At 53.0% G+C, this 21,172-nt stretch overlaps 1 protein-coding gene across 3 annotated transcripts in view; it reads right to left on the reverse strand.

Annotated features, from left to right (window-relative positions):
- Window positions 1-397: 397 nt before the first annotated feature.
- The window catches only part of USH1C (USH1 protein network component harmonin), a 48,771-nt gene continuing 27,996 nt past the window's right edge, over window positions 398-21,172 (reverse strand). Inside the window, exons 16-26 of one of the 3 annotated variants that reach the window (XM_027563412.1) lie at window positions 17,832-17,984; window positions 16,693-16,809; window positions 15,652-16,134; window positions 12,318-12,437; window positions 11,130-11,180; window positions 8,363-8,404; window positions 7,835-7,888; window positions 7,409-7,508; window positions 4,366-4,472; window positions 2,945-3,000; window positions 398-855 (exon numbers count right to left, since the gene is read on the reverse strand). In XM_027563412.1, coding sequence (XP_027419213.1) covers window positions 843-855; window positions 2,945-3,000; window positions 4,366-4,472; window positions 7,409-7,508; window positions 7,835-7,888; window positions 8,363-8,404; window positions 11,130-11,180; window positions 12,318-12,437; window positions 15,652-16,134; window positions 16,693-16,809; window positions 17,832-17,984 — 1,296 coding nt within the window. In that variant the 3' untranslated portion in view covers window positions 398-842. The remainder of the gene's footprint in view (window positions 856-2,944; window positions 3,001-4,365; window positions 4,473-7,408; window positions 7,509-7,834; window positions 7,889-8,362; window positions 8,405-11,129; window positions 11,181-12,317; window positions 12,438-15,651; window positions 16,135-16,692; window positions 16,810-17,831; window positions 17,985-21,172) is intronic. The other 2 variants (XM_027563413.1, XM_027563414.1) reach the window with 2 other exon arrangements.

Here is a 21,172-nt window from a genome sequence, read left to right on the forward strand (position 1 = left end):
TGCCTGAAGCTGCCTTGCTCACATCCTGTCTTGGTGACTTCAAGAGAAATAGTTGTGACCATGCTGTCTGTGAGAAAAACTTGGATACCTCACACATAGAGGTGACCCTCTGGAGCTGCAGGCTTCAGCTACACTTCCTGGAATTGAGCAAAGTCCCTGCCACAAGAGCTTCATTTTCTGCCATCCTTCTGCTGAGAAGACACTGAAGAGCCCAGCCTGTCTCCAGCTTCCCCAGCCCCCTGCTCCAAGCCAGCTTCTAGCCATTGGATCACATCCTTCCAGTCAGTCCCAGACCCCGGCACCAGGATCTGTTTCTCATTCTTGAATAGGAGGCAAAACTACATGAATTTTAATTTGACAGCCTTGAACCTGCTGTCCAAAGCCACACTCACTCCTATAAGCTAGAAAAGAAGACTGCTTATTTTATTAATGAGTTCAGAGTAAGGTTGTGGCATCAATCTTAGCAGCAAGGAGACCAGGAGAGGGAGGAGAGGGATGGGGGAGAGAGAGAGAGACCCAAGAGTCAGGTCCTAGCAGAGTTCAGGGAGGAGTCTCCCAGATTCACTGGGCAGAGGAATGACCGAAGAGTCTGGACCACAGGGCCCCTTCAGATGGCTGGCTGCTCCCTCCCTCCATGTTGGCCTTCAGAAGGGTGGCCCGAGGTGCTCCTCACGCAGCCCTGCTTCAGAGTCAGAGGAAGTTTGCCATCCCTGGGAGGCAGCTGCGGGTTTCCAGGGAGCCTGCTGGCGGCTGTGTCTCAGACGGTTCCAGGCATGATGATCAGGAGGGTGGAGCCACAGCTCACTGGCTTCTAGGGGTAAATTTGTTTTCTCCTCTAAACTTCAGAAGAAGGTCCTGTGGGGAAGAGGAACAAACCAGGCAGGTGCAGGCCTGCGGGCGGGCACTCAGCCGAGGGCAAGGCCAACGGCAGGGAGCACACACTGCACCCCCAGAGGCACAAAGCCCTGCCGGCTTCCGGACGCCGAGCAGCCACACCCCGGCCATAGCCATGGCACACAGGAGCCAGGGAGGGAGCAGAAGGGACACCAGGGATGAGGTAAGAGGGGACCAGAAGGCAAAGGGGCCGAGGTCCCTCGAAAAGAGCAGATGGCAAATGACAGAAAACATAGGCCCACTGAGGCCACCCCACAAGCCACAGCCACAGTTGAGGCCAACTGACTTAGGAGCATGAGGCCCTAATGTTTTGAGAAACTTGTAACAGAAAAGTCATCACGGTCTGCCCCAGAAGCTGCCAGCTGCGGGCTTTAGGCCACACCAAACCCCAGGTTCATGGCCACCTACCAGCTCTGTCCATGGGCACCATCCTGTCACAGGGCAGGAAATACATCCCAAAGCTGGGCTCCACAGGGTCCCACAGATAGAGTCCAGAGTCAAGGGGGAGGGAAGGTGCCGAGGACACTGAGCCGGGCTCAGGCCACAGGTCACAACAGGACATGGACCAGTCAGATAGGCCAGCCCTGGTTCTTTGGATCAGCTTCAGTTGCTTCTAAACTGCCCCAGCTCTACCCCAGCACAGTGTCCTGGTGGAGTTCCCAGGGGTGGGCTCACAGGGAAGGGGAAATCCAGGCTGCGCTTCCTTTTGGCTCTCTCAGCCCATCACGCCTGGTTTGAGGCGCTACCTGTATCCAGCTAAGAATGGTGCTCACTGCTCCATCCTGCTCACGGGGGTGTGGTGGGGACCAAGGGCAGATCCCCAGGGCTGTGGTGAGTCAGGACACCCAGGTCTCAAGCATGCTACAAACTGGGCTCTGCTCGGCTTCCCTGAGCAGGAGGGCCTCTGAGTCCCACAGAATTGCAGCATCATCACCAGCAGGCCCAGGTGGCACTTCAGGGATGGCACATCCCCCAGACACCAGTCCAAAGAACCTGCTGACAGCGTGGGCAGCGGACGGCCACGACATGCAGCCCGCCTGCCTATTCACCGTGGGGGCTGCTGGGCTCCGGTTGCAGGAGGAACCCATGTCTAAGCACAGGAGCACGGTCTTCAAGGAGCTTTCAGACTGGCTGGGGGCTTTTGGCTACAGAAGAGGGAAGAGAGGGGCTACATACGCAGAGCAGAGCAGGAAACACAAAACAGGGCTTTGTTATTCCAGGCAGAGCGCCTCCGGACTTCTCCCTTCACTGGGCTCCTGCTTTGGGTCCTGCCTGGACCCTGGGTTCCAGAATTAGTTGCTACAGGACCTTGATTTCTCTAAGACATACAGGACTCAGCCTCTGCTGGGAGGGGGAGCGAGCAGGCACAGCTGTGACAGGCAAGCATGGAGGTGGGGAGGTGCTGTGATGAAGTGAGGATGAAGGCCAAGAGAAGCGGGAGAGTGATGAAGGGAAGAAGGATGCAGGGGAGAGGAGTGAATGGGAGAGAGATGGACAGGAAGGATGGGGAAGTGGCAGGGAAGGGGAAGAGAGACAGAATGAGACAGAGAGATGTACAGAGAGACACGAATGAAACACACACAAAGACAGACCCTGGACCAAAGAAAACCTGCAGGGTGGGGCCAAAGCCTATGGCCCTGGCTACATGAGGTAAAGGAACTAAGGATCAGGAAGACCCTCCAGAGAACAAAAGACACAGAAGTCTTTAAACTAGCTGGTGATGGGGCTGGAGACGAAGTGCTGCGTGGAGAATCAGAAATCTGAGGCTTGTCCCTACTTCGTTGTTTACTTGGCCTGTTTTCCACATGGAAAGAAGAATTTGGACAAGACAGATTTAGAGACAGCTCTGGCAATACTTGAGGACTGTGACTTTGTTCTAGGCTTACTCTAGACGGGGAGCTTTCTAGGATCAATTATTACTAGATGTTGTGTGCTTGGGCCGTTCCTTCAAGCTGGAAGAGGGCTGGGGCTGGGGTAAGAGAAAGTGGCCAAGATTCCGGAGGAGGAGGAGGAAGACAACAGAGTGGGCCAGGCGCCTGCACACACTTACAGCTCATCGTCATACTCCTTGGGGGGACAGACGGCGACAACAAGGTCGATCCAGTCCTGTGGGGAGAAGCTGTGTGACTCTGGGGCATGCTCAGTGGTCACGGCGTGTCTGCCCCTGACACTCCGTTCCCATGCCTGGGCACCATGGCCCAGGAACAGCCAGCTGGGGTCTTCTCCCCATGGGAAGGTGGGCCCAGGTGGGGCTGGAGGTCCTCCTGGTGGGGAGGACTCTCACGGTGCAATCCTTCGGTCTGGGGAAGCTTCCAGTCTCTGAGGTTTCAGAACCACTGAGACCAGAGTTGCCAGGTCCTTGAATGACACCAGATTCCCAAATGGTGATCTGTGGACCACAGTCAGGCAAAAACCTCAGAATCACTCAGGAAATTACTTCAAATTCTAGATTCATGGACTTGGTCCCCGGAAATCTGAGGTTAGGTCCTGGGAAACAGCATTTTCAACAAACTCCCTCGGTCATTCTGATGCACAGCCAATTAGGGAACTTCAGGCTCTTTCTGCTCCTAACATTTAAATCCCCTCAATGGCATCACCTCCATCCTTATCTTGTTCCTCATTGTCCATCCTTGGCTTGGGTGTATCCAACACAAATTTTGTGGAATATCATTAGGCCCCTCCACCATGTAATCGTTCCTGATACTGAACTGAAATCTCTCCCCAGGACCTCCCTCTATTCAATCCAATTTTGCCCTCAAAATCACAGAAAACACTCTGTTCCCTCTACCCTAATGCAGCACTTCAGATAATCAGAGACAGTCATCGTGTTACCCGTAAGTCTTCTCTTCTCCACATCCCTTCATGTGGGTCCCAGGCCCATCTGGTCAGCATCCTTGGCACCGAACTTAATAGCTCAGGCTCGGCTGCCTGCATACAGTTGCACAGGTTGTGCACTGCACAACACGAGCAGGCACCATTCACACTGTAGTCTGTAGGAGGGCATCCCCTCTGATTGTGCAGAGCACAGGCTGGGAGACCTTACCTGGCAGTCCTGACCCAGGTGGGTGCCTAATGAGCCAGGGCAGATTACCGCCAGCCCCTCCTCCATTCTGGGCCCTCTACTTCTGTTGATGCTTTCTAGTAGCCCTGAGCACTCTTTTGATTCCTGTTTGGTGTGTACTTAGTGAAGACTTTAAGTCTTTTTCTTGGGTGGGCTGCCACATCTGGTCTTGTGAAGTCTATTTATGCTACTTGGCTTTTGGACTCAAGGTCAGAAACTGACTTTGTGAATTCTGTTTTGTCAGATTAAGACCACTGGCCAGATAGGATATGTGGGTGTCACCCAAGAGTTACTTGGACCTTGGATATCTGCTCTGGGATGGGGTACCCTGACTGTAAGGTCTGGCTGAAGAGGCCAGGGTTTGAGGCAGGCAGACCAGGGAGGGAAGAAAGGAGGGGGTTTGTTCTTACCCCTTGATTCCAGGCCTTCTGCAAGGCGGCCTCAGCCTCAGCTAAGGTGTAGTCTGTCATGATCTTGCCATTGATGGCCATGATCTCATCCCCTTTCACAATGCCACCTGCAGGAAAGGAAGGCTGACATGCAACTGGGCTCTACGTGGAAAACAGGGCTGCAGAAGGGGCCTGACTCTTGGATTCAGAAAGCTCATATAGGTTCAGAAAGCATAAGGGGTGACAATTGACCAGGTTACTCAAGGGCAGCACTTCCTTCCCACCCCATCCACACGCCCTCCCCCCAGCTCAGCAGAATCGGGACACCAGTGATGAATTACTGCCAACCCAACTTTTGTCCCTCTGACTGCAGAGGGAGGCTGACCTGCATTTCCGGTGAGGTTAACCAGAAACACAAGCTACTTCTGTGAGCCTCCCTCTCTGTGCTTCAGCCGTTCTGGTTGGTTTTAGGTCCCCGAGCCCGAGTTCTTTCCTGCCCCAGAGCCTTCTCATGATGTTTCACCTGGGGCACTTGCCTTCACTCTTTCCTCATGTGCTCCAAGTCTGAGATAAACTCTTGAGAGGTCTTCTCTGACTCACTCCCCACACCCAATCTCAAGTGGATCTTTCCCATTATTCTCTCATAACCTAGTATTCCCCTGGTCCTTTCCTGTACAGCATATTCACAATTTGTAATCATATATCTGTTTGTTGACTGGTGGTCCCTCCTATCAGACTGTCAGCTCCATAAGGGCAGGGATTGTATTTTTGATTCACCACTACATATCCAGTGCTTAATGAAATACCTAATACAAAATAGGAATTCAACAGATAGTTCTTGAATGAATGAGTGTGGTTGAAGGTGTTCCTGGATAAGCGGACCTATGATCTGATAAGTTTGAGAAAAGCTGAAGTTATAAACTAAATAGAAGTATCGCTGCAGGACTTGTCAGAGCCTTGAACATACTAATATAGTATGTTTGAGTATACTGATATGCATTGTGCCTCTCCAAGAAGTTGATTGTGCATGGTTTCCCCACACAACTTCAACTTCAGAGCCTCTTCTTATTTTTTTGAGGCCTTGCTCCCAGCCCTGGTGTCCACGGAACATTCTGTGTTATGTTGACACCGTTTACCCAGGAGCCTCCCGGGCGTGAAGGCCTACCAGACTGTGGTGTGTGCAACTGAAGATGGCAGCTGTGGTGGCTTAAAACACATGTGCTCCTGGGGGAACTTTCACCAGCTGCTTGTATGTCCAAGCAGTGTGGGACCAAACTGTAGATAGCAGCTTCTTCTGGACAGTGGGCCCGGGGAGAGGCAACTTTCACATTTTCATTTTGTACAAACCCAAATGGAGCCGCAGGGCCAATAAGACAGTGCTCGGGCTGGGCCTTTGTAAGGAGGGGAGGGCCCAGGAAGTCACCCAGCCATCCTGGTGCTCTTTCCCTGCTAGACATGGCAGACAGGTGGGGCCGAGCATCAACCCTTCCCTCAGCTGGTGCAGGAAATGAGGGCAGAGGAGGAGGCTGTGAGCCGAGTGGGCAGAGGCGGGCTCCAGCAGCTGCCTGGTTGAGCAGGACCCCCTCCTATAGCAGAAATGAAGGCGCAGAGTGTGGCTGTGAGGGGCGAGGTCATGAAGGCCATGGGAGGCTGAGCTGGATTCACCCTAGTAACTCACAGAAGCCTGGCTGCCACCATGGCCAGGTCCCCTTGCCATCACTCCACCTCCTTCCTCAGGCCCACACCGCCCTCTGTTCTCACAGCTTATGGGAGAGACTCCAGCCTAGCACTGTCAAGAAGGGATCTGACCCCAGAATTCCCTGCAAGGGTGTGTGGTGTGTTCGTTGCTAAGTCATGTACGACTCTTTGCAACCCCATGGACTGTAGCCCACCAGGCTCCCCTGTTCATGGGATTTTCCTAGGCAAGAATACTGGAGTCAGTTGCCATGCCCTCCTCCAGAGGATCGTCTCTACCCAGGGATCAAACCTTGGTCTCCTGCATTGCAGGCAAATTCTTTACCATCTGAGCTACCAGGGAAGCCCTCTTTGGCCTGCAAAGGGATTCCTCCTTCAAGGGCATCTATTCCTCCACAAGGAGTCAGGAGTACTGAAAAGCTGCCGGACTGGAAGAAGAATTCATTAGTGGTGGCATTTTGGACACTGACACATGAATGGGTTGATCGTTTGAGTCTGTGCCGGCTCCACAGAGGCTTCATTCATTAGCAGGGGGTGTTTTTTGTTGGTAAGGGGATCAAGGCAAAGCAAGAAGATCTGCTGCAGAAGGTCTCAAGCAGGGGTGGCACTTGTGCTGGCCAGTAAAGCAAAGGACCAAACAGTTGCGTCCAAGTGCTGCCTCCACTGCTGCTGGCTGCAGGCCCTGAACCCTTCCTGTGCCTCAGTTTCCTGAGATGTGAAATGAGAGTGATAGCCATATCTACTCTCAGGGTTGTATATGGTTTAAATAGGTTAATGCACATGAAATACTTAGACACAGGCTATATGCAGGTACTTAGAATAGCATCTGGTGCAAGGTTAGTTCTGGACAGATGTTGGCTCTTACCGTTGTTGAAAGCACAGGTAAAGTTTCAGCGGTTTCTTGCCTTTACTTGTGCGGTCCTCTCTGCCTGGAAAGCTCCTTCTCTCCTTCTCAAGGCAAGCACTGACTTACCTTTAAAGGCTCAGCTCAGGTATCACCATCGCAGGGAGCCCTCCAGGCTGCCCCCTTTCCCTCAGTGGGTTAGGCCCTCAGGGTTCCCACAGCTACCCTCTACCCTCTTAGTCCTTGGCCAGCCTGCAGCACACCACACTGTTACAGTCAGCATTCGGTGATTCTGAGGATGTTTCCACCCCTAGACAGGGAGCCTCTGGAGGGCAGAGTGGTGTCTGTGTGGCTCTGTGCTCCTGTGCCCATGAGGAACATGTGGGACTGCTGGATGGATCCAGCGGGGAGAGCATTCCTGAGAGCTGTCAGCCCGCTCCCAGCAGGCTGCTGTTTGCTTTCCTGGACGAGCCGGTATTACCATCACACCATCCCCAAACCTGAGCATGGCTGGTCCCCACTCACCATGCCGCTCAGCAGCTCCACCCTCGTAAACGGCGGAGACAACCACCTTCCCGATCGGGGAGTCCACGCCGCCTTCCAGGGCCAGGTCTAAAGCTCCCTCCTGATGAGAGGGAAACAGGCCTTTGGAGCCAAGCAGACAACAGACTGTGGGCACCTGGGCACCCAGGACCCTCTTGGGGCCACAGAGAGGGCAGGAGAAGCCACAGGGGGCAGTGCTGTCAGCAAGAAAATGGGACGTGGGCACCAAGTGGGGCCTGGGCATGTGGTCCCACCAGAGGAAGGGGTGTCCCCATGGGGGCGGAGGAGAGTGGGGATCTGAGAAGTCACCCAGGAGTCACTTTGAGAGTAGGAGAAACAAGGGACCAAGACAGGAGGGGGCAGGGACAGAGAAGCGTGGTCCTCGCCCAGCCTCTGTGTGCCCCATACCTTCTTAATGCGCAGGAGCCGGACATCCTTCCCCATGATCTGCTCCGGGGTGAACTAGAGGAAGAAGACAGGGGTGAAGGATGCAGATGGGGACAGGGGTGGGAGGGAAAGCCAGGCATCTGTGGGACTTTGGGCCCTGGAGAAGGGGTGGGCAAGGGGACCCTGCCCACCCCATTCCCATCAGTCATCAACCGGGGGCCCCATGGACACCCACACACAGAGATGGTTTGTCCCTGGGATTGTTGTGAGGACTGGGGGACAGCATGCCTGGTGTCACCAGCACAGCACCTGGTACGCAGTTAGTGCTCAGCAAGTGTAACTATTGTTATAAAGCACACGCACACACAGTTCACAGTGGAATGTTGTTTGAAAGAAGCCTTCACAGGCAAGAGCCTCCTTGGGGCTCTTCACAGCCCATAACTCATCCCCAGGACCCTCAGAGCCCAGAAGCATCGCCACCAAATAGACCATAACCCCCCCGCCCCTGCTCCTGGGCTTACTCCCCAGGGCAGAAGAGTCATCTCTCACCATGGAGTAGGGGTCGAAGCCTTCCTCATATTTCCGGAAATCCTGGAAGCAAAGTGAGAGTGTTAGGGCTTCGGGCTCCTCCAGGGGCACTGCAGGAAATAAGCTTAGGGTGAAGGAAGACAGGGAATGGCTGGGAGGTAGGGAGAGAGTAGCGGGTAAGGAGGCAGCTGTGGCCAGCATGGGGGATGCGGGGAGGAGGCTGGTCGCCCCAACAGCCAGAGCATCTATGTCTGGGAGAAGCAGGAAGCTCGGGAAGCATTTGAAGGACCCCAGCCCTGGGCCCAGCACTGTTCTGGAGGGGTGGGCATCTGTGGCTGGCAGGGGCACCTGCTGACGTTGAGGTGGTCTGGGCAGCCTTGCTGAAGGTCTCCTTGCCCACAGCTTTAGGTCTTTCAGGCCCTTTCTCAGTCCCTCCAAGCCCACCTGAAGCCAGGTCCAGGTTCTGGGGGTGAAGCCCAGCTTTTCTCCACCCGCTGCTCTGGCCCCCAAAGAAGGATGATACAGCTTAGGGGTCTTCCTGTGGAAACCAGCTACAGCATGATGCGTGGGGAAGGGACATCAGGCACCCAGAGGAAAAGGGGGTGTCTGTGCTTGCCCAGTGCCTGGTACCATTCTTCATGTCATGCTTATCTAGAATGCAAGGCTCCCCCAGAACTCTAGCCAAGGGAGGAGGAGGGAGACCCTCAGTTCAGAGGACCTGGCTTAGTGGGGGCTATGGGGACAACATCCCCAAGAAGTAGAAACAAAGTGATGAGAAGGGAGAAGGGGAAGCAGAGTCAGAAAGTATAGTCTTTCCAGGAATCACGCACAGAGAGTGGGAGCCCAGGGTCCACAGGCTGAGGGTCTGGGCACCCCAAGCCTCAGTCAGTCCCCTTGGCAAGGTGGGTGCAAAGGAGAAGCCCCGTGACCAATGCCCATACAAGCTTTGTTGAGTGGAGCCATCCCCCAGCACACAGTCACCTGGGCCCTACCGTGTCCTCTGGGGCCTGTGGTTGGCATCATGGGCAGCCACAGCCCCCTCTATGCCCAGCACAGAACAACCAAGCTCAGGGCACAAGACAGGGGCCAGAGAGCAGCAGACAGGTCCCTGGGCATCTGCCTCCCCTGCCTCCTCATAAGCCTTCATCACTCAGGCTCACCCCAAAAAAAGGCTGGGGGTCTCCAGCCTGGCCCAGCTCTGAGGCCATTCCCGGGCTGGTATGTGGGTGTCAAGGGCAGCAGAGAAATCCATGGGCAAGAAGGGTAACGGCAGGACATGGAGTCAATTCCCTTCTACTAAGAGGTCTCTGCCTACCCATGGCTGTTTCTTCTGGAAAACTGAGCTGTGCCGGCCATGGGTCTCCCTCTCTCCTTCCCTCTGAGGATCTGCTCTCAGTCACAGGCCAGGTGGCAAGGACTTGTGCCTTGCGTGAATTCAGATGAGAGATCTATAAGCCACTAGTGCCAGTCAGTCCTTGAAGAGGGAGTTAGCCCTTCATCCAACAGATTGGAGACACTGGGACCCAGAGAGGTGACATTCATGCCCAAGAGGGTGGTGGAAGATTTAGGAGCCTGACTGTGGAGCCTGACCTCCTAGGTTAAATTCAAATCCAGGGTCTGATACTGGCTGTGCCACCAAGGGCATGATTTCCAATGTCTCTGCATCTACAAAATGGGGATGATATAAGCGCTTACTTCCTAGGTTCTGGTAAAGATTAAAAGAGTTAAAATACATAACATATTTATAAACAGTGCTTGGCACAGCACACCTTGGGTACCTGTCACTGCCCAGTGGGTTATGGGCAGCCTCCTTAGAAGGCCCCCATGTCCCACTGTACAGCTGATATGTCCCCTTTCTTCCCTGCCTGCAGTCTGTTTCAGCCTGTAGTCATATATTAGGCTATTGGTGAGCATGTTGGTGGGCTTCCTGAGTGGCTCAGTGGTAAAGAATTTGCCTGTCAATGCAGGAGACACAGAAGACATGGGTTCAATCCCTGGGTTGGGAAGATCCCCTGGAGGAGGAAATGGCAACCCACCCCAATATTCTTGCCTGGAGAATCCCATGGACAGAGCCTGGCAGGCTACTACAGTCCATGGAGTGGCAAAGAGTTGGGCATGACTGAGCATGCACACACGAGGATGTTGGCTGCAAGATCTCCATCTTGGGCTCCTTCATTGGCAATGAGATGGCTAAACCAACGGCTGGCTCTGAGGATGTAAGCCCCAGGAGGCGGGAGGATAAATGGTTGCCTGCCTGAACCCACTTAGGGACCAGCAAGGACTTCTGCGGGCCCGTGCACAGGAATGCCCCCTGCAGATAGAGGTCCTTGGGCCCCACTTTCTTCCTGATGCTGGTTTGGGACCAGGTGGGGTTTGTTGAAGCTGTGATCTGCCTTGAGAAGGAAAGGAGGGGCAGGGGCAGGGAAATGCCTCAGGCGGCCCTTTCTCTCTACGGCTGGAGCAAGCAGCCATCTTGGCCTCTGTGACACTCTGAACGTTCCCTCTTCCTGCTCCTCTATGAACAAACAGCAGCAAAAGAGGTGAGTCCCCAGGGACCTGTGGCTTTCTCAGCTTGGGCATGGGGTCTCACCACCCCAGGGTTCCCACCTTATATGAGAATCCCCCAGCCCAGAGCCACAGGGAATGAGGGACACAGTTTTGGCCTGAGGCTGCCAGCAGATGGTGCTTGGGGCCACCTTGTCGCTGACAGGCACCGCAAGGGAGGTCAGAGTGGGAGGTGCAGAAGGAGGTACAAAGGACCACAGACACACGACGGGGATCCTTTTACTTGTCGGAACGCTGTCTGATAAACCACCATCCTCTTCAACATCTCCTGTGGCTGCCAGAGGAGAAAAAAAAAAAAAAAAATGCTGGACTCTACCAATTGGTCTCGTCTGCCCCCTGGTGCCAGGCCTTGGGCCTGCCAGCCTGGGGCTGCCTGGCCAACATCCATCCCCAGACAGATGCAGCCTGATTTATGGTGGGGGGCGACCCTCAACACCCCCAGACACAGCAGCTACCAGTCCCAGGCAAGCAGACACCACCCCTTGTCATCAGCCTGAAAACGCAATGCGGAGGTGTCTGCAGGCTTTCATGGGAGAGTGAACTTGCGCTCTTTGGGGAGCTGAGAGGACAGCTAAAACTCAAAATAACTATCAAAGTGGCTCCACCCTGACATTTGGATAGGCTTTCCTTGAGAGGGGAGTATAAACTCGAGCACGGCTCTTCTCACCGTGGGCGGGAGGCCTGTCAGTGGCCGGCACCCCTGGAGGGGGTGCACCTGGTCCCAATTTGCTCAGTCATAGGTGATGGGGGTGAGGGCAGTAGACCGTCCCCCTACCCCCCAGGACCACACCCCTCACTCGCAGCCCCAGTGAGGAGTGAGACATGAAATGGAGAAGGGAAATGGGTCAGCTTTGCTTACTGCCCCATCTGAGGGTGACCCACCGCAGGCCTTAGGCGCTCAGGCCAGGGCAACTGGAATTGCTATAGGTTTTGGCAAAATGCAATGGAGATAAGAACTTGGGCTTTGGAGTCTGAAAGACTGGAGTAAATAGTCAGACTTGGCTCTGCCTTGGACAACCTACTTAACCTCTCTAAGCCTCAGTTTCCTCAAGTGTTGAACCATCTCACTGGATTATCGTGAAGATTAAATGGGGCCTTACAGAGCCTGACACATGGAGGCTGATAATAATCAGTGCTGTTATTATTCTTACTTTGAGATGGCGCTCTAGGCCATTTGATCAAGTGAGGAACAGGAATTTCACTGGTTGTGGAAACAGCCACCTATACCCACATGGATTCACCGCCTGGCTAATGAGAAGGTTATTAGCCTTACAAAGAGTTATTGCAGAGTTATTACAAACTCTGTTTGAATCTCCCCTCACTTTTCCTCTAGAGGCAGCAGCAGCAGCCAGGGGAGACAGCCCATGTCCACTCCTCTGAAGCAGCCTTGCAGGACACCTGAGGGGCTTACCAGGACCTCGGATTTCACAGGTGGCCTGTAGACATAGTTGGACTCCTGGTGGACCATGACAGGCTTGGAGATGGTGGACACGCCAGGGCCTCGTGGAGGCTGTGGGCTTGGGCAGAATGTCTACAGGGGTTAGTTTAAAGAGAAGCCCATGTGAGGTCATGAGATGGGTGGCCCAGGCCAACCACGGCACTTTGACACACAGGCAAATTCACACCATGCACTGAGCCAGCCTGGCCCATTCGCCCTGTGGAATGTCCTAGGTGTGTGACCTTCAGCAGAGGGACAAGAAGTCCCTCAGCCACAGTGTGTCCTGAGGCTACAGAAACATTTGGGTGGTTCCAAGGAATCAGGGACTTGAGCCGGAGCCTGTTGTGGGGGCGCCAGCGGGCACTGTCACTCAGAGGATACTTTCAAGGCTCCCCCTCAGTGGCCACGGGTGCCATCCATCCTCTTCTCTTTCTAAGGAGGCAGCTGCAGTCCCCGGACTGCACACGCAGCATCTGCTGCTCCTGGTGGGTGGGCACAGAGGCCCTGGAGGCGGGGGCTGGGAGGGCGGACCAGTAAGCACAGCATCAGGAGAGCTGATGCAACATGTCTGCTTGGCTCTGACCCGCTTGATCATCTTGGGCAAGACAAATTGGGTCACAGCCCTGCCCCGAACGCTTCATGGGTCCTCACTGACTACCAAGCTCCTTGGCTCAGCCCCCAGGGGCTTCTCTCCCTTCCTTGGCAATCTCATCCCTCACTCCTTGCCCTCCTCACGCTGACTAGATTGAGCCCCCAAAGTGCTCGGCTTTCCTGCCTTGAGGCCTTTGCACATGCTCTTGCCTCCTGCTTTACCTGCCCAGGTGTTGGCTTGGGGGTCTCCACCTTTGGGGACCATTCCTTGAGCTTTTCTTCCCCACCCCTCCTGCATTTCCCTCATCTGTCATGGTGTGTGGGAGTTTCCTGCTGACTTGGCTGTCCTCCCACCAGACTCAGGACTGGGCTGTCCATCTTGTGCTGACTCTCAGTGCCCAGCACAGCATCTGGCATAGAGTAGGAGTCATTAAACAAGTTACATGAGTAAATGAAGAACTTAGTAGGTGAGTGGACGCATGGGGCTGGGGGCAGATAGTGCCCTGGAAACCTTCCCCTGGCAGGTGTCTGGGGGGCTGACACGGGTGTTTGTTTCCACCACCCAAGACCTGCTGGGGGCAGGGCTGACTGTGCAGACGTGTGGTGGTCCACATGTCCCACTGCAGCACTGATGACCCTCGCCAGAGCGTGCAGGGAGGAGGAGGATGGGCAGGGTTGGTGATGCACGGACCGAAGTGCTGATGTAGAGAGATGAAGCTAACTGAGACAGCTAACCCTCAACCTTCATGGCTTTTATGTCACTTAAGACATTTAGGGTCCAGTTTTTCAGAGGCTCCTTGTGTGTGGGGAGCTTTTATTTTTCTCTCTGCTCTGATCAGGAACTAACAGTGAGAACTTCATGATGACTGGAGGAATCTGTGAAAGTGAGACCTGGTTTTGAATCTTGACCCTGACTCAAAAGGCTGCAGTTTACCTCTGACCTCATATTTGCAGCTTTACCCAAATTTTCTTGTACCCTGATCTGTCACTGATGATAGGCAATGTCTATTGAGCACCTCCTGTGTGCTCCAATTATTAACTTAGAATGAGTTCATGTATTAATTCATTTGATCCTCATAATAAGTTAGCATTCCCATTTTACAGATGAGGAAACCCAGGCTCAGACAGATGAAGCAGTGCACGCCCAAAGTCATAGAGCCAGCGACTGAGCCAGGATTCAAACCTGGGTAGTTCCGCCTTGTCATTGTCATGTCCTTGGCACCTGAAGTAGCCTTCTCCCATCCTACATGTATCACTATCCCCCAAGGCTTAGCTCTGAAGAGGTGCCGTCAACCTTCCATTAGAATGAATCCCTCCCATAGCACCTAGCCTGTGCTGCTGCTATAGCGGATTCCCGCCTGGTCAGCTGTTAATCCTTTAGCTGGCAAAGTCCTGGAGAGCACAAGAGTGCCAACTGTCTCTGTGCTGTCTTCAGCTCTGCTCCCCGCACCCTGCCGCCACGGCCCCGACACAGAAGCACAGGGAAGGTGCCCAGTTGATTGCTGAGCTGAATTTGTTGAGGGAAAGCTGCTGCCCCTCTTGGTGGGGGCCCCTCTCAAGAAGGATGTGGGCTTCTGTGCCAGACTCACTCAGCCCCCTGCAAACCTGCTCTGGCTGGGCCTGGGGGCAAGACATCCTTGAAATGCCAGACTTCTGTCAGGGCTCAGGGCCCCACTGGGAGTCCCTCTGAGAGGCCCCTGCTGGCAGTTGCAGCCTTGTCAGCATCTGGCACTTTCTTTGTTCCCAAATTCTTTCCTCCAAGTGCTCCCCGAATGCTCTGAGATGCTTAGTCTGCACTTCATGCAGGAACCCAAACCCATGCAGCAAAGGTTAATAAAAACAGCTGATCGGGTACTACTGACTACCCTGCCCTCAAACCCCACTCTTAGCCGACATGAGCTGCTGAAGTTCTGACTGAAGTCTTCCCTTACAGCTACTGGAGCAGAGAAATATTTCATTTTTCCCTCCCAGAGATCAAAGCTCTGTGTCTTCACTGTGGATTGCCTCTTAGTCTTTGGCTTAAGAACAATTAATGAGGAATATGTCTTTTTGAGAAAGATCACTGTTCTGCCTGCTGACATCCAAGAAAAAGGTCCCTAATCTTTTAGCTGCAAATTTGGAACTTTCTAGGAACTATCCATTTTCATTTTTTTCCTAGCTGGCAGTTGGCTAGAAATTTCTGGGTATTAGGCTTCAAGCTAATATAGTTGGCTAGTGTGGTAGAAAAAGGCTTGGTAATGTCTTAATACTTCAGTGGACGGTGTTATCACCTCATTTACAGAGCCTAATACCGCTCCCCTGTTAAACAGAGGATTCATTCACCACATTCAAGGCTTTCTGAGCTAATATCAAGAAACCACTACTTGGCATATAAATAGAGCTCTGGCTCTTCATTAACACAGCCTTGCAAGTGCTACAGTGGAGGTTACCAGCCAGTACTAGCCAAGAGGAGCAGAGAGAACAATCAACACTGATACACTGTTGCTCACCCCAAGTATCACAGGCAATTCACCATACCATGCAGCACTTCAAAATCAGCAGAAGCCATAGACATGCAGGAAGTCCACAACTGCAGGCTGGGAGCCAGTTCCTGGAAAAGGGGCTGGGGTGATGTTTCCTCCCGTCTGCACTCACAGGAGCAGAGCAGGACGTAGGAAACAGCAGCCCGGCCCACTCTTCCTGCTTCCCTGCATTGCATGCGGAACTGAGGCAGTACCTTCTGGGTGGGTGGGAAGCTCCGATCAGGGACAGGAGAGTTGGCAGGCTTCCCCTCGTGGTTCTTGGCCTCCCGGTCCTCTGCTGGATTGCCTGTCTCCCCAGTGCGCAACGGGTGGTTGCCCAGCGCTTCTTCCAGTGCCGAGGGCAGCGGGCGGGTGGGAGTGAGGTCTTGCGTGGGAATGGAGGGCGGGGGAGGGATGGGAATGGGGGGTGGAGTGCGCTGCACCCAGGGCGAGGAAGAGGCACTCAGGCGGCCCGATGAGGGCAGGACAGGGGGTGCGGACACCTTGGAGGGTGGGTTGGAGGGTGGAGGGTGAGGCATCACAGGCAAGGCAGAGGCACTCTTGGGGGGATAGTAGAACATGTCCAAGGGGATGTCATCCAGGTCAGTGGTGTGCAGGTGCAGCCCGCCTGCGAAGCGTCTCAGGGGCGGGGCCAGGGGAGACACAGAGGGCGGGGGAGGTGGGGGCCCTGTGGTCATCTGGGGGTGGCAAGGAAGTTCTGTCACCGAGGAGTGCCCCACTTCACGATACACCGAGTCTAATGCTCATCTGTTTCTCTTGCTGCTGGAGACCCACCACCCTCAAACCCGAACCTTGGAAATGGGAGGGGCAGTCAATTCTCTGCCCCCTGGGTGCCCAGCTGATCCCATACCAGGTGGCCAGTAGGGGGTACCCAAACGCATGGGAGTGATGAAAAGGCAACCATATAATTCATCATCTAAATTGGAACGCACATGACAGGGAAAAGTACACTCTTAATAATTATGCCAGGACAGCAGGCCACACTGATCATCTCAGATGGGCTGGGACTTAGAGGTCACTCTGGAAATAAGCCCAGAAATACAGACACACCTCCCTCCTCAAGAGGGGAGCAGGGAATGGGCTGGTCAGCAGCCCTGGAGGGTGAAGCCTGTCAGTGGCCAGACTGCCTCCCTAGCATGGGGACATGCTGCCTCCCGCTGTCCCCAGGGTGGGTGGTTCCAAAGGCAGCAGGAGGGTCTACACAGACAGAAGGGCTCTGGGAAGGGCTCTGTTACCTCTGAAATCTCATTATCAGCAGAGGAAATCTGCTCAAGGCGTGTCTGACAGAGCCTTTCCACCCAATACTGAATCTTTTCCGACTCCTCAAGGTCTTCCCGCTCTGTCTCAGATACCTGGGACCCACGGCCAGCGCAAAATGGAGAAGACAGAGGGTACACGGAGTCACACGTGGGCGGCACACTCGAGTCAACAGTTCAAAGCACTTCTTAAAAAACCCAGAGGACTGCTGAATGTGTCAACTACCTAGAAAAAGCCCCAGGCTTATTCCACCTGGCCCCAGTGGAGGGGAAATAGGGAGAGAGGTGTTGGGGTGTTAGCTTACAGCAGGTGTAGGCAAAATTCGAGAAGGGGCTCATGCCTTGCATGGGATTAGCTGTCTTTAGGATTCCCACAAACCCTGAGGCTCTTAGGATTCTCCAAAAATGGTCCTTTTGTAGGCACATTCCAAGAGTCCAGCTTTACTGTTTGTTTCTTTTTCCCCTCATTCCAGGCTGCCTTGTCCTCAGGAGCACAAGTTCAATGTTATCTTTAATTCTGTAGCTAATTTGTTCTAATGTCAAATCTAATGCACTTCACATTTTCCAGGATTTCTCTGGTTTTGTAATCTAATCAGCTTGGCATTCTCATAACCTGAGTTGGTGATGGAGGTGGGGTGGGAGCTCAAACTGACCCAGATCTAATGACAGGTGAGTAGAAGGCTAACTTCAGATCTACAGTCTGGGCAGAAGGGTTAGCCTCAGACCCAAACCCTGAGCAGGGAGGCCAGCTTTACGGCCATACCAAGGAGGAGAGGCCTAGCCTTGTGCTCAATCTGGTGGGGTGGGGGTTGAGGACAGACACAGACCTCTAGCCCTGTGCATCGAGGCCAACCTGAGACCCACAGTCTGGGCAGAGAGGCCAACTCCTGAGCAAGGAGGTGAATCTTGATCCCAACATACACACCTTAGCCAGAAGCTAGTCTCACGCTGGGGAGGTGGGAAGATCTCACCCTCCAGCCTGGGGAGGGGGCTGGGCTCACTCGATCCTCAGACTCCATCTGGGAATAGCTACTCTAGCTGGTTCCCTGAGAGCATGGTGGGAACCAACCAAACTGTCCCAGGGATGCTCCCTGCCCTGGGAGCAGGACATGTCATACCTCCTGGGCCAGCCGGTTGATCTTCAGTTGCTTTTCCTTCTCCAGCATTTCCTCTTTCTCTTTGTAAAGCTTCTGCTCAAACTCCAGTTCCTTCTTATTCTTTCTCAACTCCTGAAGGCTATCATACTTGGCTTTCTTCTTATCCTTTCCTTTCTGAGCAGATGTGGCATTGTTTATACAAGGGTTACAAGGCAGTGTTGACATTGGCACAGCACAGCAAACAGGGCATTCAGACAACAGCAGGCACCTCCCCCCATGAGACCCTCTCCTAGGTCTGCTCAATCACACTCGGCACTGGGGCACTGGGCTTCGGCTTTAGAACAGGCAGGATGCTGCTACCCATCACAGAGTAAGACACACTTCCTGTGCCAGTCAGAAGAGCTGGCTTACGAGTTCACTAACAAGCTGTGTGACCTTGGTTAAGCTCCTTAACCTCTCTGGGCCTGGTTTATCTCACCTCCAAAATGGGAGAAATACCTGCCCTACAGGTTTGCCATCTAGAGCCAATGAAATAACATCTATGAAAGCACTTTATAAGCTTCCAAATGCTGTATTTTCAAAAGGCACTGTATTTATTTCCCAGTGTCTGGGCATAGGCCTTCTCCATTATCTGGATGTTCAGATACCACAGAGGCATCCTGGTAGATTCTAGAGAAAATCTGGGACAGATGGCTAAGCCTCATTTACAGAGATCCTCTGTCCTGAGCTAGAGGAGAAGGATGGCAGCCTCAGACCTGGAAGCCCAGAGCCAAGGACATCAATTTTGTCCTGCTGCTTTAACAGCAGACCTTTTCCTCCTGCAGAGTCCAAACCCACTGTTTCCTCTGAACTAGGTGGACTAGGTAGAAACTGTAGGGCTGGGAGTTGGTGTGGAGGGGTAGGTAGGAAGGATGGCCCAAGTGTTCTTCACTGGCACTCAGGGTTCCAGAGGATTGGGGGAGGGAAATGGAGGGCAAATGGACTTCTTTTTCCTGTTTGAATTAGACCACAAAGTCTGCTTTCCCGGCTGCTTCTCCCATGGGCTTGCAGGGAAGCCAAGGAGTAAAGAAGGAAGAGAATTAAGACTTATGGACTGCCTATGTACCAAGAGGTTTACATTGCTTATCCCATCCATGGGGCTTCCCTGGTGGCTCAGACGGTAGAGAATCTGCCTGCAATGCAGAAGACCCAGGTTCAATCTCCCTTCTCTTGATGAAGGTGAAGTCCCTTGCCTGGTGTCAAACATCTAGTAAGTGGTGGTGCCAGAATTTGGACTAGAGTCTTCCAGGTCCCACAGTTTCCCCACTGCACCCTGATGAGCTGGGGGCAAGGGGAGCAAGGCAGGAGGGAGTGTCGGCCCCTCGTACAGCATGGAGGACAGGGGCCAGGAAACGGGGAAGGAGGAAACCCACACGTTTGCTGAACTCACCCCCACCCTCCCAGGCCTTCCTGGGTGGGGCCTGCTCTCAGAACTCCTGAATCATCCCATCATTCAAGGCCAGGAATGAGAAATGGAGTTTCCCAGCAATGGACACACAACTTTGTCCACAGCTGAGGGGCCTGGATCATTACAGACCTGTGACTGAGTCATTCTGTCCCCCACCTCTGTGCACAGGTGATTTGGAGATGGCCCCCCATCTAGCAGATGGGGGCCCCACCCTCAGAGCAGTCTATGCGCCACTTGAGAAAATGGTTTTCACTGCTTCAGAGCCCTGCTTGGTTCCTTCTTACCTTGTTCACCAGACTCTTGGCTCAGCTGATAGATGACTCTTTACTATCGCATTATTGATTCAGACAACTCCCCAAGAGGAGTCAGAACCATTCTGCCCAATGGCAGCTTGCTAGACTAATGGCATGACCTCCCACAGGGACCTTCATAATAGGCATGGCCATTCTACTGTTTAACACCAGTGTTAAGATTTTAGAGCTAGGGCTCCAGGGCGGGGAGGGAGATGTGGCAGTTTCTGTCCCATCTCCAAGAAAAGAGCACCTGCTTACTGATGCAGAAAGGCAAGCTGCCCCACAGCGTTGCATACTGATCTCATAGTAGCCTTCTCCGTATGGGTTACTTAGCTGTTTGTGAATCTGCCTCTCTTGTCAGAGGGCAGGCTCCTACCAGTAGGGTTGGTCTGCATAATTTACTAAAGCAGTCCTGGGGAAAGGACTCAGTCAGAACCACAAAGCCTTCGGGCACCGGAATAGACTTTGTGAGGCCACAGGCCTGGGCTCCTTGAGCCCCAGAGGGCCCAGGAAGACTCTGAATAGTTATCTTTTCAAATAAGGGGAATTTTGTGCACTGCTGATCACGACCATCGAAGGCCACTTGTAATACCTAGGGACTTGGTTCAAGCTGCTTGGAGACAAAGCATCTCATATAACTCTAGAAAAAAAATGTCAGTGGATTTTCAGAGTCAGCCTGAGGGACATAATTCTGTTGTCCTTTAGCGGTCAGTTAAATTCACTGCAAATGTTCCCTCTGGTCCAGACTGAGAGGACAGGCAGGTGGGGGGGTGCTCTTGCCTCTACCTTCACATGATTTTTCTCTCTTTTGGAAATGAAATGAAAACCAAAACACAAGCGATTTCTAGAATGACTAGACTACTGAGTAGAGGAAAACAAGCTTTCCTCTTTACCAACAGCGATTCTCAAGTGCTGCAATTTCTGATGGGAGGTGTGTGTGAAGGAGACACTAATTCTTTTAGATTTACCTAGTTATTAGTGCTTGGAAAAGAATTTGCCTGTACATCTCCTTTTATTATTTTTTCAAGTAAAATCCTCTGTGTGTGTGGTGGGGATGTTATGTGTGCATATGTGTGCATGTGTGTGTGTGTGGTGTGTGTGTTATCCTGTCTAGTAGAGGTAGCATATAGAGAAGAATTAGAAACTGAACCCAGTGAAATATCATAAGCCATAGAGTCAGCCTGTAAGATGAGAAGGACAGCCCATGAGACCAAGACCTTTCTGAGAGAGGGGCAGTGTAGAAAGGGATCCCCTGAGATGCTCTGTTGTGCTTATTCAGTGCCATACAGATCATTATCTGTGCTCCTAGGTAAAGACATTTACCCCTGTCAAGAGCAATACTGCCATCTATTATCTTAACAGTACCATGGTACAGGAAGGGGGTGGTTGTTTCCAGCACATCAGATAGTCCCATTTTCCAGACAGGGAGACGTTACATATCATCAAGGTCACCCAGCTGCCAGTGTTTTGGTTTCTGGGGAATTGACATCCTGCCAGAAAGAGCCAGTCTAATGATAACACCTAAATTAGTTCACCCAGATTTATGCTGATGCCTGATTTCCAAATACCAAGTCATTCTGAATGTCCAATCTACAAATATTAACAGCAACATTTTCCTAATC

The sequence above is a fragment of the Bos indicus x Bos taurus genome, chromosome 15, assembly GCF_003369695.1.
Source record: "Bos indicus x Bos taurus breed Angus x Brahman F1 hybrid chromosome 15, Bos_hybrid_MaternalHap_v2.0, whole genome shotgun sequence".
Lineage (NCBI taxonomy): Eukaryota > Metazoa > Chordata > Mammalia > Artiodactyla > Bovidae > Bos > Bos indicus x Bos taurus.